This window comes from Sinocyclocheilus grahami, unplaced genomic scaffold (assembly GCF_001515645.1).
Source record: "Sinocyclocheilus grahami isolate Dianchi unplaced genomic scaffold, SAMN03320097.WGS_v1.1 scaffold113.1, whole genome shotgun sequence".
In the NCBI taxonomy this organism is placed as follows: domain Eukaryota; kingdom Metazoa; phylum Chordata; class Actinopteri; order Cypriniformes; family Cyprinidae; genus Sinocyclocheilus; species Sinocyclocheilus grahami.
In genome coordinates this window covers 1,397,056-1,413,639 of record NW_015505292.1, presented here as the reverse complement: position 1 = coordinate 1,413,639, position 16,584 = coordinate 1,397,056, and the positions used below count along the sequence as shown (strand labels likewise).

The 16,584-nt window shown below is 37.0% G+C and overlaps 1 protein-coding gene across 4 annotated transcripts in view; it reads left to right on the top strand.

Moving 5' to 3' along the window:
* The first annotated feature begins 1,349 nt into the window (after nucleotides 1-1,349).
* Nucleotides 1,350-16,584, top strand: part of LOC107589179 (SNF-related serine/threonine-protein kinase-like) — a 25,557-nt gene continuing 10,322 nt past the window's right edge. For 2 of the 4 annotated variants that reach the window (XR_001609657.1, XM_016277543.1), the window contains exons 1-2: nucleotides 4,813-5,037; nucleotides 11,201-11,878. Coding sequence is in view for 3 of the 4 variants with exons in the window: in XM_016277543.1 (XP_016133029.1) it covers nucleotides 11,290-11,878 (589 nt within the window). In the remaining variant the exon portion in view is untranslated. Of the gene's footprint in view, nucleotides 1,423-1,598; nucleotides 1,674-4,812; nucleotides 5,038-11,200; nucleotides 11,879-16,584 lie in introns of those variants that run through there. The other 2 variants (XM_016277545.1, XM_016277544.1) reach the window with 2 other exon arrangements.

Here is a 16,584-nt window from a genome sequence, read left to right as displayed (position 1 = left end):
TGCTGTGTGGAGGACCGTTCCATCTGCTAGAACCACCTCCAGGTTCAGGACGTTCTCGCGCATCGTGCCATATATTTCTTAACCATTAATCATTTCCAATAATATAACACATATGGCAGATATGGACAAGTTAAAGATTAAATTAGGCTTGAATTATTCTATGTATTCAAACATCCAATCAGTGTTATTTTAGTATGATTGATATGCTATTACAGCTTTTGTTCATTTTGAATGAGATTTTTTATATTTTTTATTTTAAAGTGTTTTTGTTGTTTTTATTACTTAAAAAAAACATAGCTATTTAGTTTTTAAAAAAATTTTATTTAATTGTAGTACTTAAAGTTAAACTAAATTAAATTAGAAATAGAGATTGGACGGATGGAAAGGAGCAGACAGCTGACACCATACTTTCAGGAATACCGTACAACCGAAGCGTGGCTTTGGTAATAATACCCAAAGTTCCCTCTGAGCCCACAAAAAGGTTTGTCAGGTTGTAACTGGCAGATGTCTTTCTGAAAGGGTGTTGCATCAAAAGGGGAAAAATTAAATGCAGACAACAAAAGATTTAGTTTAAAAGATGCTTTGATTGTAATTTTGCAGTCATACCTTGGACGACGCCCCTTCCCTGCTGTGTGGAGGACCGTTCCATCTGCTAGAACCACCTCCAGGTTCAGGACGTTCTCGCGCATCGTGCCATATATTTCTTAACCATTAATCATTTTCAATAATATAACACATATGGCCAAGTTAAAGATTAAATTAGGCTTGAATTATTCTATGTATTCAAACATCCAATCAGTGTTATTTTAGTATGATTGATATGCTATTACAGCTTTTGTTCATTTTGAATGAGATTTTTTATATTTTTTATTTTAGTTAAAGTTTTAGTAATTTAGTTGTGTTTTTGTTGTTTTTATTACTTACATATTAAAAACATAGCTATATAGTTTAAAAAAAAATTATTTAATTGTAGTACTTAAAGTTAAACTAAATGAAATTAGAAATAGGTTGTAACTGTGGGTGGAGCTACTGCTGCACTGTTTACATATGATTAAGAAGCAGGTGACCCTCAGGTATTATTATAAAATACATTAAAGAAATAGGATTAATCAGGAGGATTTCGTTTTTTTATGTATATTAGTTGCTTATTAGTGCGTAACACTCCAGTCCAGTTGGTGGCGGTAAATGCACCAGAAGTTGGTTTGCCATCCGCCATAAAACGTTATTAGAAGAAGAAGACCCTCAGGTATGGCAGTGAAATCCCACCTGTGCACAGACTCATCCCTGCCAGCTGAGCCCACAGACACCCCTTCATCTCCGCTAACAGAGCGAAATGCTGAAATGACCCGCTCGACGGCTCCAGCCTAGAATGAACAATGCGAGAAATATACAGAATGTTTACCTGCATGACTCTGGTGGCTCGTAAGTTAATATGTATTATGTTCATTTGAAAATATATTTTTCATTTCATTTCAAAATTGTTAATTTCTCGTGCTTCGTTATCCACGTAAACAGACTGCAGCCCTTGGTGACCACGTCTTTATTCTGTTTCTTAGACTTATGTAACAATGAACAGGATTGATCCCAGGCTTACTTGAGCAGAATATGTCCTGCACCTCCAGCAAATAAACGGCAGCCGTGGAGAAGTGCAGCGTTGGGCTTGTCTGAACAAGGTCATTTTCCACTTCTTACAAAATCCGTTCTGAAATAACCAACCTTTAATACATAACGTCAGTTGTTAAGAGTTTAAATAAAATTTTCTTCCGGATCAGTATAACGGCGTCACGCTTCGTCTGAACCTAAAGCCCCGCCCCTAGATGAGGAATTCCGCTATGGCGAACGCTTAGCTTATGAATATTAATTATTTAACGTGACGTTTCCACAGTAGGTTTATCTGATTTGCTGAAAGACCGAATATGTATGAATATTAAATAGTTTGACTTGGTTGCCTCAGGAATGTTTCTAGCCTGACGTAATTAATATTCATAAGCTAAACTTATTAAAGATTCGTTAGAGAATAGGTTTATTTTCTAGTCTCAGGAATGTTCTGTTATGTTTTCAGACATGATACAGTAATGTACATTCGACAGAACTATATAAAACCGTTAATTCTTTGCAATGTAGTTTATAGTTATTATAGAATAAACCACGAGGTGGCAGTACTACATCACACAGACAGTCCTCTGTTTTTTTGTGTTTTTTTAAAAAATGAAATAATCCAATATAGATACATATTTCTTAAGAATTTCTCACAGTTGACTTTATATCGATACTTATTTTTCAATTTAAATGATTGAAATAGTAACTGCTGCTCCTTTGGTCTTCCAATATAAAACTAATAGGCCTACTCTGATACCTTATCAAAATTAAAAACACATAAGGAGACTATTAGTTTCAAAATTAGTCTTAAGATTTTTCTTCTTCGCTTATGCAATAAAATAAACAAAAATATGCCACACGGGATGTTGTCATTTTGACAGGTAATATAAATCCATAATCATACCCACAACATGAAATTGTGCAAGTGTAACAATATATCCCCATGTAGAAATGCCCCCAGGTACTGTGAGGTTGAACTAAATCAGTTCAGTTGACCTTTATTAATTTGTCAGTGTACTTTTGAATTTACATATTAATGCACCCTCATATGCAAGTCTAAATGAAGATCCGGTGGGCTTTGTAACTTGCGTAGATCGAGCTGACAAGTTACGCCATTGGTTCCCATAGTAACCAGTGTGTTCTCCACCATGTACGAACGTCATTGGTTCCCCATGGGGAGAGTCTGTCTGTCTCTCCCTTTAATAGTTACATTGTGCCAGTGTTGACTAACGCAGATGAAAGCGTACACTCATTGCAAAGAACTTCCAACTTGATTATCATCAAACCTGTTTCTAATAAAACCTCCATGGATGTGGGTTGACCAACGCTGGTTCTTGACGTAGTAAATATGAAGAGATGAACAATGCAAGTATTCCTCTTAACAGAAGGCCTTGTGTTATTTATTGTAAGTATGTAATTTTCTGATTGTTTAAATGAGATTCAGACAAAACTTTTGTGACAGAGGCAATTCACACTTGGTCTTTGGATGACATCTCGGTCTCCTTGACTCCGGTGTTTTGAGGATGTCAGTCAGTCAGTTCCAGCTTAGAAAGGAAGTGAGTGAATGGAATCTTGATCAATTGCTCTAGTCTTCTGGAATCTTCAGAATGTCCTCTGTTCTGGCTTGTAGAGTTGCCACTATCTCATGGCCTGTTGAGACCGATTTTACATCTGGAGTCCCAGACACCAGAGTGATGTAAAAATAATAGTAGTAATTCCCAAATGAACCTCTTATTTACCCTTTAAAATCTTTTAATGTACTATTCTGACCTCATAAAAACCCATTCAACTGCTGCTGTTGAAGCTTTAAACTTTGTTGTGTCACAAAGTTGGCATGCACTTCTGAGAGGTGCACAAGGCAAACCTGACCTGAAGAGATTCCGTAAAGCTCCATAAATCTGCATTGTAAAAATGCTACTAATTTTAACGAATAAGAATGTGAAAGTGCCAGTTAACTGAAAGTGACCTTATCAAATACAGAAACATGTGTATTTAAAAAGTAAAATATTATTAATAAGTATGATATCCCTTATTTATATAGTTTTTTTATTATGTTAAACAAGGCAATACACATACATTTTGGGTAAATTATTTATTAAAATGTATTGTATTATAATTACATTTTTAAAGTGAAAAATATGAAGAAATGTATTTGTAGAAATGGGAACTGATAGAATTCCACAAATCATCACATTTGTTTAGATTTTAAATACACAACATTCATAGGTTTAAGGTTGTTTTTAATGTTTTTGTACCAATCCTGCATTTATTTGTTCAAAAATACAGTAAAAACAGTAATATTGTGATATGTTATTACAATTTAAAATGACTTTTTTTTCTATTTTAATACATTTTCAAATAATTTATAATATATTTATAATTATAATTTATTCCTGTGATGGCAAAGCTGAATTTTCAGCAGCCATTACTCCAGTCTTGTGTCACATGATCCATCAGAAATCATTCTGTAATATGCTGATTTAGTGCTCAAAAAGCATTTATTAGGCTACTATTTTCAGTGAAAATAATGGTTGTGCTGCTTAATATTTTTGTGGAAACGGTAATACATTTTTAGTGATGCATTCACTGATGAATAGAAAGAACTGTTTATTTTAAATAGAAACCTTTTGTAACATTTTATAGTTTAATGACAAAATTTCAACAGCAATATTTCCACTGTAAATTTAACAAACTATTCTAGCATATTTCATTCTTCAGTTGCTCTCGCCATTTCTCTGTATCCTATATACTCATTACAGACCTTGTAAGAATGTTCAGATTGCACAAGTGAGTCAGCTTATTTGCATATAGCCTACATTCTGACATTAAAGTGATCCATTCAGACCTCACAGAAAATAGCGGAATGTCAGTCCAAGTGCTATTTTTCCATTCGGTCCCTTCACCTAATTATAGCCAGTTGCGTGAGAGTGTTCTTGAGACTTCAGAAACATTTCATGTGGCCCTGCCTCAACTCTCTCTCTCTCGCTCTCGCTCTCGCTCTCTCCCTCCCTCACTCGCTCAAGTCCGGGTAAGCTGGAATGCATTGACGTCAGAGGAGGGAGAGCGCTCGAGCGCTAAGAGACTTCAGAAACATTTCATGTGGCCCTGCCTCAACTCTCTCTCTCTCGCTCTCGCTCTCGCTCTCTCTCTCTCCCTCCCTCACTCGCTCAAGTCCGGGTAAGCTGGAATGCATTGACGTCAGAGGAGGGAGAGCGCTCGAGCGCTAGAGCAGAAGTGAGCGCGCGAGCAACACTACATTCCTCGTCGGACAGCGGGCATCATTTATTGATTAAGACAACAGTGAGCGGATGTTTGAAGCCGTTAGGAAGCGATTTTTTTGTGTAGCCTTCAGAAAAATACTCGAGGGAAGCTGAGAATATTCCCAACGGATGCTCGTTTACATACAGACACCTGAAACACTGCGTACCACTTTATATGGTAAGTTAATATAGAATACAAATGCGTGTGGTGTATTTAACTATTTGTTGAATTGAATACTGAAGTCGTCCTTGGTGATTTATATGTAGGATATCAGAAGCAGGATTGAGTTTCATTTGAGATCGTTGAAAGCGTGCCAGAGTGTAATAGTTGGATGTTATTGTTTGTGTTATGGTTAATAATAGTGATTTTAATTATTTTATGTGTGTAGTTATTGTTTTATACGTGTCAATTCATATCGCTAGCAGGTGTTTTGCTAGTATAGAGACTGAATTATTAAAGGTGAGTTGGAAGATGTGGTTGGCAGACAAACATTGGGTCAGAGGCTTTGCATTGTGCTGGCCTGCATTTCGGTTCTCTCTCTCCTTCTCACACACACACACACACACACACAGACAGTATGGAAGTCACCCTATCCTCCTGTCTGTGTATTCCTAGCCCTGGAGACATCCAGGGGCATCTGACAGCATGGCACACAGCAGGTAAGAGAACGAAAACAAGACAAAGACCGAGACAAGGGGTCAGGTTTTTTTTATTTATTATTACTTTGTATTAATTTATGTACAGTATGTCTGTTTTTGTTTTGCACCGTTTTATTGCATGCAGAGAAACTGCAAATGCTGTGGCAATACGAATGTACAAAGATTTGTCATTCCAATAAAACACATCAAAATAGAAAACTGTGTTCCTGTGGTCATGGAAATTTTAAGGTCAGAAATTCTTTAAAATTTCCATGATTTTTCACTCACAAAGAGCATTTCCTAGCTATAGTTACAATTCATTATATATTATTTTTAATTGTGTGTGTGTATTAGCGGGAATACATAAGTGTATATATTTCTAGTTCATGAAATATTTAAATATAAGAAGAATTGCATTAATGATCTATATTTCATAAATATTTCATGAGCTAGTAAATTGTATATATTTCTGGTTCTTTAAATATTGAGAGAAAACAAAAATTATATTTTTATTATTAAGTGTGGGAATCCTGTAACGATGTAATTGTTGAACTGAGATGTTTTATGGAATTTAAATGGAATACTAGGTGAGATTCTGAGTAATACGATCCGAAGGATGCTGGATAAAGTCATTAGACTGTTATCTATATGGTCTTCTATGGTCTGCATCACTGTAGATACTTGAGTGTGTGTATATATAGCATGCAGCCAAAGTCCTAGACTCAGCAGTGTGTTTGTTTGTGTGCACATGCATGTGTGTGAGCATATGTGCGAGAACATGGTGTATGCACGTACTGGCAAACTACCAAGTTTGTGGGTTACACAGTGATTCTTTTGTGCCTCAGATTAAAAAGGATAAGACATGTGCGTGTGTGTGTGTCTTAGTAGTGTCCTAAGACACTTCAGCTCCATCACAAGGCAGGCCTGAGGGAATTGGGACAAGAGGGGACCGCAGGTCACCTAGATCAAGTTTCACCTACATTGTAGGGACCAAATTTCTTCCAACTGGCTGTTGTTTGTCATGCTGCGCAGCAGATTTGTGTTTACAGACAAACTGCATGACACTGGAAACTTATATGGGTTAAGTTTAAGGATTTCGTTTTAAAATTTAAAACCAAGTGGAAAGAGAGAGACAAGTCATAAGAAAAGAGCATATAATAAAGTCTCCCCATGAGCTTTGCATCAAAATGAAGTAGAGTTAGCATTAGCAAAGCTAAACACGATATTCTAAGCACGGTCCACAAATTTATTTTTTATAAATTATTTATTTTTATAAATAATTTTCATCATAATTATATAATAAATAAAATAATTTTAAATATGTGGGGAAAAAACTAGAGACGTGTGTTTGTTTGTTTTTTAAAGATGAACTTTTAACTTTAGTGGCTCATGGAAAGCCCCGTCTTGTGTGCAAAATCTAAGCTCAGTGGTCAAATGTGTCCATCTAGTCATGTTTTCATAGAAAAGTAGAACAGTGGAATGCAAAAATGTGTTTTGTGTGAATGGCCCTATAGAGTATATTTAGAATTAACGTTTCTTACGTTGTCCTCCATCTTGAAGCTAATTGCAATGCATTCTGGGATTACCTTCTCCCAGATTCTACACTTCCTTTGAATTTGGACTAAATTTGGTAACTTGGGAGGCAGATACCTACCTTTTTAGAACAGTCAGGAGTGTGCCCTTAAAAGTTTCCCTCAGTAGGCAGTTTACTAGGATTTGCAACACTGGATCTCATTCGGCCCAATTCACAACACCGGTGTATGCACATGAATTTGTTCTTAACCTCGTTATTCTAAATGAGCGACCACGTGCCCAAGGTTAGTCATTTGCATAAAACCCACCCAAACCATTTCCATATAAGGGCTTTCTGAAGAACCTTTCATTTACTGCTTTTAGTGACTATTAGCAAGCACATGATGCTCTCTAAAGATCTAAATATCTATATATAAAATTTCATCTTAATGTACCATAATTATAAAGCCACCCAGAATATTTGTTTTGCATATGTGTGGTGTACATTTTTTCTTAATTTACAATACATTTTTTAAATTGAACAAAAATTATTAAATGAAAATTATTTGTAAATCATGGTTTGTTCGTGAAAATGTTTGCGCGCAGATTTCAGGCAATGTATTCAGACCCACTGCCTGAACATTTGCATGTTGGTGCTAGTACTATATGAATTTTACCAATAGACCAGAGGTTCAAATGTTTTACCGTTTGTGTGAGTGTAGTTAATGCACTTCAAACAGCAGGCACGCAAGCTCCCACTGCGCCACGCTGACCTCATCACCATGAATGTTGCATGATGGGAACATGGGGTGATGAGATCATATCTAAAGGCAACCCCATTATATTCTCCCCAACTCTGCATCTCTTGCACATCTCTTCACTCTGCTCGTCCATCAGCCCTCCCTCCTCCAAAAGGAAGAGCGGGATGACTCATCCTTTCACACCTCTCCCCTGGTGCCTCCTGTCAGACCGCGAGCCTCTTGACAGCCCCGCGTAAGGGTTTGTGTTTCGTATCGGCGTTCAAATGAGTCTAGTCTGTTTTCTTGCCTTTGACGCTCATGCAGCGTGTGACAAAAGACCCCAGCGTCTCAGGCAGCGGACATTTTCTCGCAGAAGCACTGAGCCTGCTGGATTCCCAACTCCTCGACGTGCGAGTTCCTCGCTTGCAGAAAGGCAAGGAAATGCAGGAAGTGACATGTCTGCGTATGTTAGCATGCATGCGTCTTGTGTAACTGTGAGAGTCATCCTAAACTGCGGATGCTGGGTTTCTGCCTAAGCGCTATCAGGAGGAAGCACCATGTGTGCTCCCCGCTCCCTTTAGGAAATACTGCCATGCTTTATAAATGATAGAGCTGAACATGGAAAGGGTGGACAGCCCTATCCTTCCTCAATATGGAGGCCAACTGGTCTTTGTTACATTATGTACTGTTTTTGCTCTTTCATTCTTCTTTCATCTGGCTCTGTTTTTCTTTCGGTCTCGACCACTAAATAAATACATCTCACAAAAGGCAACAAAAAGTTTTGACAAAAACAAAGTTTTTGCTCACCAGTGTGTCAGAAGCAGGATGCTCTGACTTAACTTAGAAACAAACTAAAACCGATCTGATTCTCTTGTCAAATGAATCATTCACCCAAAAATGAAAAGTCAGTCATTGAAATCACCCTCATGGCGTTACAAACCACCTTTTTTTTTTTTCTTTTGGAGAACGCAAAAAGAAATGTTATGAAGAATGTTCATGCAATGAATGTCCACACAATGAAAGTTCTCACAACATATCATTCATACATGCAGCTTTTCTAAAATATAATGTGTATGTGGAGCGTAAATATTTGCATATGTGAGATGTTGGTGAATAATAAAAACTTTTCATGTGTAATTTTGTTCCGATCTACCACAAACTCAGTCCGTCAGACAAAGGGCAGGTTATTTTAGCAGCATTGATTTCAACAGACAAGTACACTTCATTTTCATATGTGTGCTTGTGTGTGAGCATGCATCATTGTAGTATTTTAGTATTATTTATGTACTATTATAGTATTTATTAATAATTTGAATTGTCATTTTAATTTTAGTTTTAATTTTAATAATTTTATATACTTAAAAAAAAATATGCTTCCATTTAGCTATTCTGTTTTTGTCATAGAACTTATTTGTTTCATTTTAATTTAATTTGACTTATTTTCTGTTAGTTGCCAAGGCAGCATTTCACCTAATATTTATATAGATTTTATTTCAGGTGTATTTCAATGAACAAAAACTATTTTTTATTAGTTTTGGTTTTAGTTAACAATAACATTGGCATCTTAGACGGGCATCATAGCATTAGTGTCCTGTTCAGCCTCTATCACTGGTCATTAACTATTCAGCTCCTTCCATCAAACCACACACACCCTAAAAATGATATCACATTACAGGTATTGATCTACACCATTTGTGCTATGCTTCTGTCACCCGACTCCTCTGACGCTAGGTCCCAAAATGCACTCTTCTCCTCTCACTCCCCTATTTTTCCACTCTTCTCTTTGTATCAAATCCATTAGAGCATGTGTATCTATATTTATTTTTATTTTCTTTTATTACATTTTTAATAATTTTTTGATGCTGTTTTGTTTGTTTGCTTTTGTTTGTTTTTTTGTGCTGTGGTGTCTTTTGCGGGAGTTGTTTTGTTTGGTTGGTTGGTTTTGGTTTTTGTTTGATTTAGTTTTGCTTGGGTTTTAACTCATTTATGATGTTTAAAGTCCCTTAAATTCTTACATTTGCATGTATACCAACTGTTTGAATAAATTTTTTCTTAATCACAAATGTTTGGCAATTGCATGATACAACGAAATTGCAAACAATTTGTCTAATACAATAGGTGACCTCAAAGTTAATGTCTCTGCTTGCAATCGCAGTATTGAATGGGTTTTGTATTAGCATGCATTATGACGTCACCTCCAGGTTCGGCTGAAATTGTAGTAGACAGCCATACTCGTGCTTGGACATGCAGTTATTGTCACTCCCTATAAGACTGATAATAGAGGAGTTCTCTGTTAAGTAATAGGGTGGATTTGTTTGAAATTCTTAGTAATAGTAACTACTGTTGCTAAGTAACTGCTGTACTATGAAGTAAGCCCGGTGTGGCTTTAATAATAGTTTGCTTCTGAGACAATTGGTTAATTGGATTTTTTCGAAAGATTTAAGATCAGTGTCTGGCATTCTTATAGGCAAATACCAACAGTACTCGTCTTCTCTTGAGCAAACACATAAGATCAGTATATAAACTTGTTAGACAGCTTACCTTGTGCTCCCTCCAAACACTCATCTTCCTCTCTTCAATAACGCTGTGAATGTGAAAGCAAGTGCAGTTTACATCTATATGTAACACTGTCGGTTTCAACACAAAGAGCACTACATCCCCTCCACTTAAACATTCCTAAAAGGGTTTTCCAGCCTGATGCCATACGAAAACCTTTTAACGTTCTATTAAGCTGTACCACACAAGTGAGAGTGCTGTTTTATGGTTGTTAGCACATTCCTATACAGTTGTTAGGGTGTTATGGGACATTTCCAGGCCATTATTGGCTATGTAGTTGCTAAGGTATTCTCATATAGTTAGGATGTTGGTTTGAATGGTGTTTTGAACTTTTAACTGGCAGTTGACTCTGTGGTTACTAGGGTGTTGCTATGGGATTGCCAGAATTGTGGGTGGTTGTAAGGGTGTCGCTATGCTGTTGCTAATGATTTCTGATTGGTTGTTGACATGTTGCTATGTATGATGACATGAAACTTTCCAGAATTCTAAACACTGATTTAGAAAAATGTTGGAATGTTTCTGGAAGTGTACTGGAAATTTTCCACCATGACACAATGCCAATGCTATACTGTAGATAAGGTGTTTTGATTGGTTAACATGTTGCTGTGTGGTTTCAAGGATATTATATATGGTTTCCAGGGTGTTGCTATATGATTGCTAATGCTGCTGTGCGGTTGCTAGGGTCGCTAAAGCTATGGATGGTTGCAGTGGCATTGCCAGGTGTTCTGATTGGTTGACTGTATGTTGCAATGCGGTTTCAAGGATGTTGCATCACTAATTAGATCAGTTTTCCCCATACATGAGATAAAATATCATTATAACTGATATGTCCAAGGTCTGCTGTTTACATGTCATTTCTTCACTGTCATTATCTCTTTTTTTGTTTTTCCACAGGTGATGTCTCAGTAGAGATCCAGTTTCCTTCAGCTTCCTCTGGCAAGAGAGCCCAGTCCTTCAACTGTACCTCCACTGCTTGATCCAAAATGGCTGCCACCAAAAGCGGTTACGAGGGCAAGATAGCCGGCCTATATGACCTAGACCGCACACTGGGCAAAGGCCATTTCGCCGTGGTCAAACTAGCCCGTCATGTATTCACAGGCCAATTAGTAGCAGTCAAAGTGATCGACAAGACAAAGCTTGATGACTTAGCGACTGGCCACTTGCTTCAAGAAGTCCGCTGCATGAAACTCGTCCAGCACCCCAATGTAGTGCGACTCTATGAGGTCATCGATACGCAGACCAAGCTGTACCTCATCCTAGAGCTGGGCGACGGAGGTGACATGTATGATTACATCTTGCGTCATGAAGGAGGGGTGGCCGAAGACACGGCGAAAGTGCACTTTGCGCAGATTGTACGAGCAATAGCCTACTGCCATCGTCTGCACGTTGTCCACAGAGATTTGAAGCCGGAGAATGTGGTGTTCTTCAGGCAGCAGGGGACGGTGAAGCTGACAGATTTCGGCTTCAGTAACCACTTTCAGCCTGGGACAATGTTGATGACCAGCTGTGGTTCACTGGCATACTCTGCCCCAGAAATACTGTTAGGTGAAGAGTATGATGCTCCAGCAGTGGGTAAGTGACAAAACTGTCTTTTTTTGGATGTTGTTTCATTCAGCTAGTCAATCAGAATGCATTTAGAATCCCTGATCACATTTGATTCGGAAGATTCATAGATTCCGAAGATTCATAGTTTTAAAGACTCATAGATTTAAGATTCCAGAGAATGAAAGATGTATTTCAAAAAATGAAAGATTCATCATTTTAAAGCTTCAAAGATTTAAGAATCTAATGATTCATAGATTCAAAAGAGATTCTAAAGATTCGTAGCTTCAAAGGTTCATAGATTTTAAGATTTCAAAGATTGAAAGTTTCTATTCTATCTGTATGTTTCCAAGTGTGTCATTTTATTCAGTCAATCAGACTTCAGTAGATGCTAAATCTGTCCATTCGGACTCTTAATTTACATGCAGCGCAGTCAAACAAATCCGCCGAGGGATTAATTCATGGAGGCACGCGGGCCTGCGCATCAAACTCTGTGTCTGTGTCACAAGAACACCGGGACGCTTTGCTCTCCTCTCGCAGTTGATCCTCCCCTCCCCTCTCCCCACGTGCCTCTTCTGGGTTTAATCGCTGTTTTGCCAAGCGGAAATCTTCTACTGAATGAACAGCACATCTGTGCTCTAGCAGGGGTCAAGCTAAGAGATTTGTGTCAGGTCAGAACTACACATGACTCAATTGACTGTATTCAGAATCCCTGCAGCAAATTGTCATTGAATATCCAGAAAATTAAGGTGAAATCCAAACACCGTTTACTTTTGACATTGACAAGACCATTAAAACCCATATCATACAGTGAAGTATAGAATCTTTTTGCTGTCTGCTGTACATTTTTCTGTTGTGTCAGGCAGTGCTTTGGTCTGTGACTTTCTTGTACAGTATGTGCTTTAATGTTGTGTCTTTGAAAATTGTTTGGAGGATGAATGTGGCTAGCCGTGAACTCACGTTCCTTCTATCCATCATCTGTTCCATTGTTCAGACCCAGTCACCTTATTAAGCTCTAGAGACTCATTGTATGGCAAAGAGAGGAGGAGAAATGAAAATAAAGCAGATTTAGAGAGAGAGAGATGGGTATGGAGAGAGAGACGGATTCAATGAGAGAGAGACTGAGGCAAGCAGAGAGACAGACTTTAGTTTAGAGGACACTTGAGCTTAACATTGACTCAGACAGGAGGTTGAAGAGTAACAGGACCGACAACAAATTGTTCTGTCTCTCTTTCTCTTTCTTGTTACTTGTCTTGATCCAGTTCAATAGAGCTTTCTAGAGCACAGATGTGAGCGGAGCACAGACTTTGAACTACAGTATGTACTGTTCTATTTCACTGCTCTGAATTCAAACAATTCTAAAGATTATTAGGTTATAAAGATTCTAGAATGCCAATGATTCCAAGATTCCAAACAATCTTTAGAATTCCAAGATTGTAAAGATTTGAAAACAAAATTATGAAAATTCAGTTTCAAAGAATTAATTATGTATAGATTCACAGATCCTGAAGATTTAAAAGATTTTAATAATCTGAAGATTCATTGTCTCAAAATAGATTTATAGATTCTAAAGATGGCAAAAATGTAGTTTCAAAGATTCATAGATGTTAAGATTCCAAAGATTGAAAAATTCATACTTTCTGCAAATTCTTAAGATTCTAATGATTCTATAGATTTAACATAGATTCAGAGATTCTAAAGATTCATAGTTTCAAAGATTCACAGGTTTTAAAATTCCAAAGGCTGAAAGAGACATAGTTTCAAAGATTCATAGATTGATTAATAGATTCATGGATTAAAGTATTAGATACACCGGTCTAAAGATTCTCATCTAAATATTCTAAAACTTCATAGATTTAGAATAGATTCTAAAGATTCTTCGTTTGAAAGATTCACAGATTTTAAAATTCTACATTTTGACAGATTCGTAGTTTCAAAAATTATAGATTTACATATTTATAGATTCACAGATTCTAAAGATTTATAGATTCAAAATAGATGAAAAGATTCTAGAGATGTATAGTTGTAAAGATTCATAAATTATGAGATTCCAATAGATTGAAAGATTAATAGTTTCAAAGATTAGACATGCAAAAACTACATATTTAAAAAATACTCAAAAGTCATTAGCTTGCCCCAATGACTAATTGACTATTCCGTCTTGGGGAAACTTAGAATAATTAGGCCGGTTTTGGGTTTCCCTGACCTTGATCTGATGTGTTTCTTAGGGTGCATTCATACAGCTCAAGTTCTTGTGTTCAAAAATAGTTTGTAGTGCAACAGAATAGAACAGAACATGGGTATAGGGATGTGTTTTGCAAGTTGAACTATTTTTAGCTTGACATGCTGTCTTAAAAACGCAACACTCATGATGAACGATGAAAAAATGTCATGAAGCTGGAGACTCAGTGTATGACAAATACAGAGAAGGAGAGGTGAAGAGCCAGAGAGATAGACAGGCTTTAGAGGACACTTGAGCTTAACATTGTGACACGGACAGGAGGATGAAGACTAACAGGACTGACATTGAACCTGTCTGTCTCTCTTGCTGTCTTTCTCTCGTTCCAGTTCACTTGGGATTTCTAGAGCACAGCTGCCATGAGTACCCTTCCGCTCCTCTGCTCTGACATTATTAATATCATATTTGTATGATATTTTCTGCCAGAGCGTCATGTGACGGTGGGACAGTAATTCTCATTGAGGCTGCATGTGCCAGGATTAGATCTGCACAAACTGGGTCAGTCTCTGCCGAGACCCAGCAAAGCGTGCAAAGGAGGCTATACTCACACACAGACGCTAGGATGCTAGAAGCGTGTGAACCTGAGGGCTTGTCTCACCTCTCTCCAAGCGAAATCTACCCATGGTAGAACTAGAGCAGATAAGGGCTGAGTAGTCATGCCTTATAAATGTTTAACTTACTGGGCCAGTCAGAATGAACAGTAAACATGCATATAAACGCAATGGAGAAGCTTTCCTATAGCTGTAGTTTAACAGTTAGCATATTAGCCTGAATACATTGAGCCATTCAGGTGACACAGGCTCGTCTCACTCTCAATGGTTCCTGTCTCCATATAATTCACGGTTTTTGAAGATGAGAGCATGTCACAACCTGCCCATGTTAGCATCTGGCTAATTTAGCTAGCTTCTACCAAGTTCACAGGTGCATTTATGGTAAAATACTGTAGAATTGGACACATATCCTTTGTAGGGTGTTACGTCCCAAAGACGTATATTTCATACATTACACAAATAATCAAAATAAATCACAGCACTAAGCTATAGCGTAAATTTGGTTTCAAGTGCTAGAAATATATGCGCAGCATGTTTCAGAGTGAAGCATGGCAACTCATGATCTGCCGTTTATAGTCTCTTGGTTCACAGTAAATGCTGCTTCACATAAACTTTAGATCCATCTGCTTTAAATCCCTTATAGTGTGCATTTGGGAGCACAACATGTGGCAACCATCCTCCTAAACTTACTGAAGCAAATGAGAAATGCTTATAAACTGGCTTTGGCTGTTGTCAACAAAAGAGAAGCTTCAAGGTCTCACTGCGGTTTTTCAGTCAAAATAAAAGCTTGATGGTTTAATGTTTGAAAATGGAGAAATTCATAAGAAAGCGGTAAATAATAGTATTGTATTTTTATGTTGCCGTGTAAAATAAACCTATTATTATAAAGTAATATAATAATTAAAATTGTAATTTTTTTCTTAAACTTATTTTCATTTTAAAGTGAAATATTAAAATAGTCATATTTATTTGATCAATAATAATAAACAAAGAAGAATATCAATATTCATAATAAATTAATAATAGGTTTATGTCTTTGACATCAATGACAACAGATATGAGAAGCTTTTTATCCTCCCTTTTGATACTTTATTTTCTATTATAAAATGCAAATTAGCTAACTAACAATATAAATGTGCACTTCATAGTATTATTCTTTGTTGTTTATCTTAATTTTAAAGAATTTTTGTACTTGAAGTGCCTAATTACATTTTATTAACACCAAAAAAATAGACCTAATAACATAACAGTTCTGGATGTGTTTGATTGTGCAGTGGTTTGTATTTCATGTGCTAGTCTGTTCAGTCAGCACAGTAGTGCCCATCGGCTGACCCTGTGGCCCGCTGCCTAGTGGATTAATCAGCTCCTGAAGTTTGCTGGGCACAGGCTGGCATCTGAAACCTTATTTGGAAAGCTTTCTTGTCTAGCAGTTTTAGGTCAAGTTGATTTCATTAACACCAGTAGCTGATATCTATAGTTTGAGCTTGTGAACAGAAAAGGGGCTGTTTTCACTGTATGTGCATGTGTAAATTTTTTTTTTGTTTTTTTTGCCTGAGCCTGTGTATGTTTATGCACGGCTGAATATTCATTAGCTCAGTGAGAGGTTTTATCCATAGTCGGTAATCAGCTGCTCGGCTCTAATCCACTCACAAGAGTTCAGTCACTCAGTGCCAGCTCACACGCACACACATCTAAGCTGTAATTGCCACTCTATTAAAAACAAAACATTTAAATGCATACGGGTTTTGTAGGGACCAAATGTCCTCACATTTTCATGAGGAAAATGGTTTGATAAAAATTATTAAATATGTTTAAAAAATTAATAAAATGCAGAAAACGTGTGACTGTTAGGTTTAGGGTTAGAAAATATCTAGCTCTTTGTAAAAACAATAGAAGTCAATGGAAAGGCATCACCGTGTGTGTGTGTGTGTGTGTGTGTGTGTGTG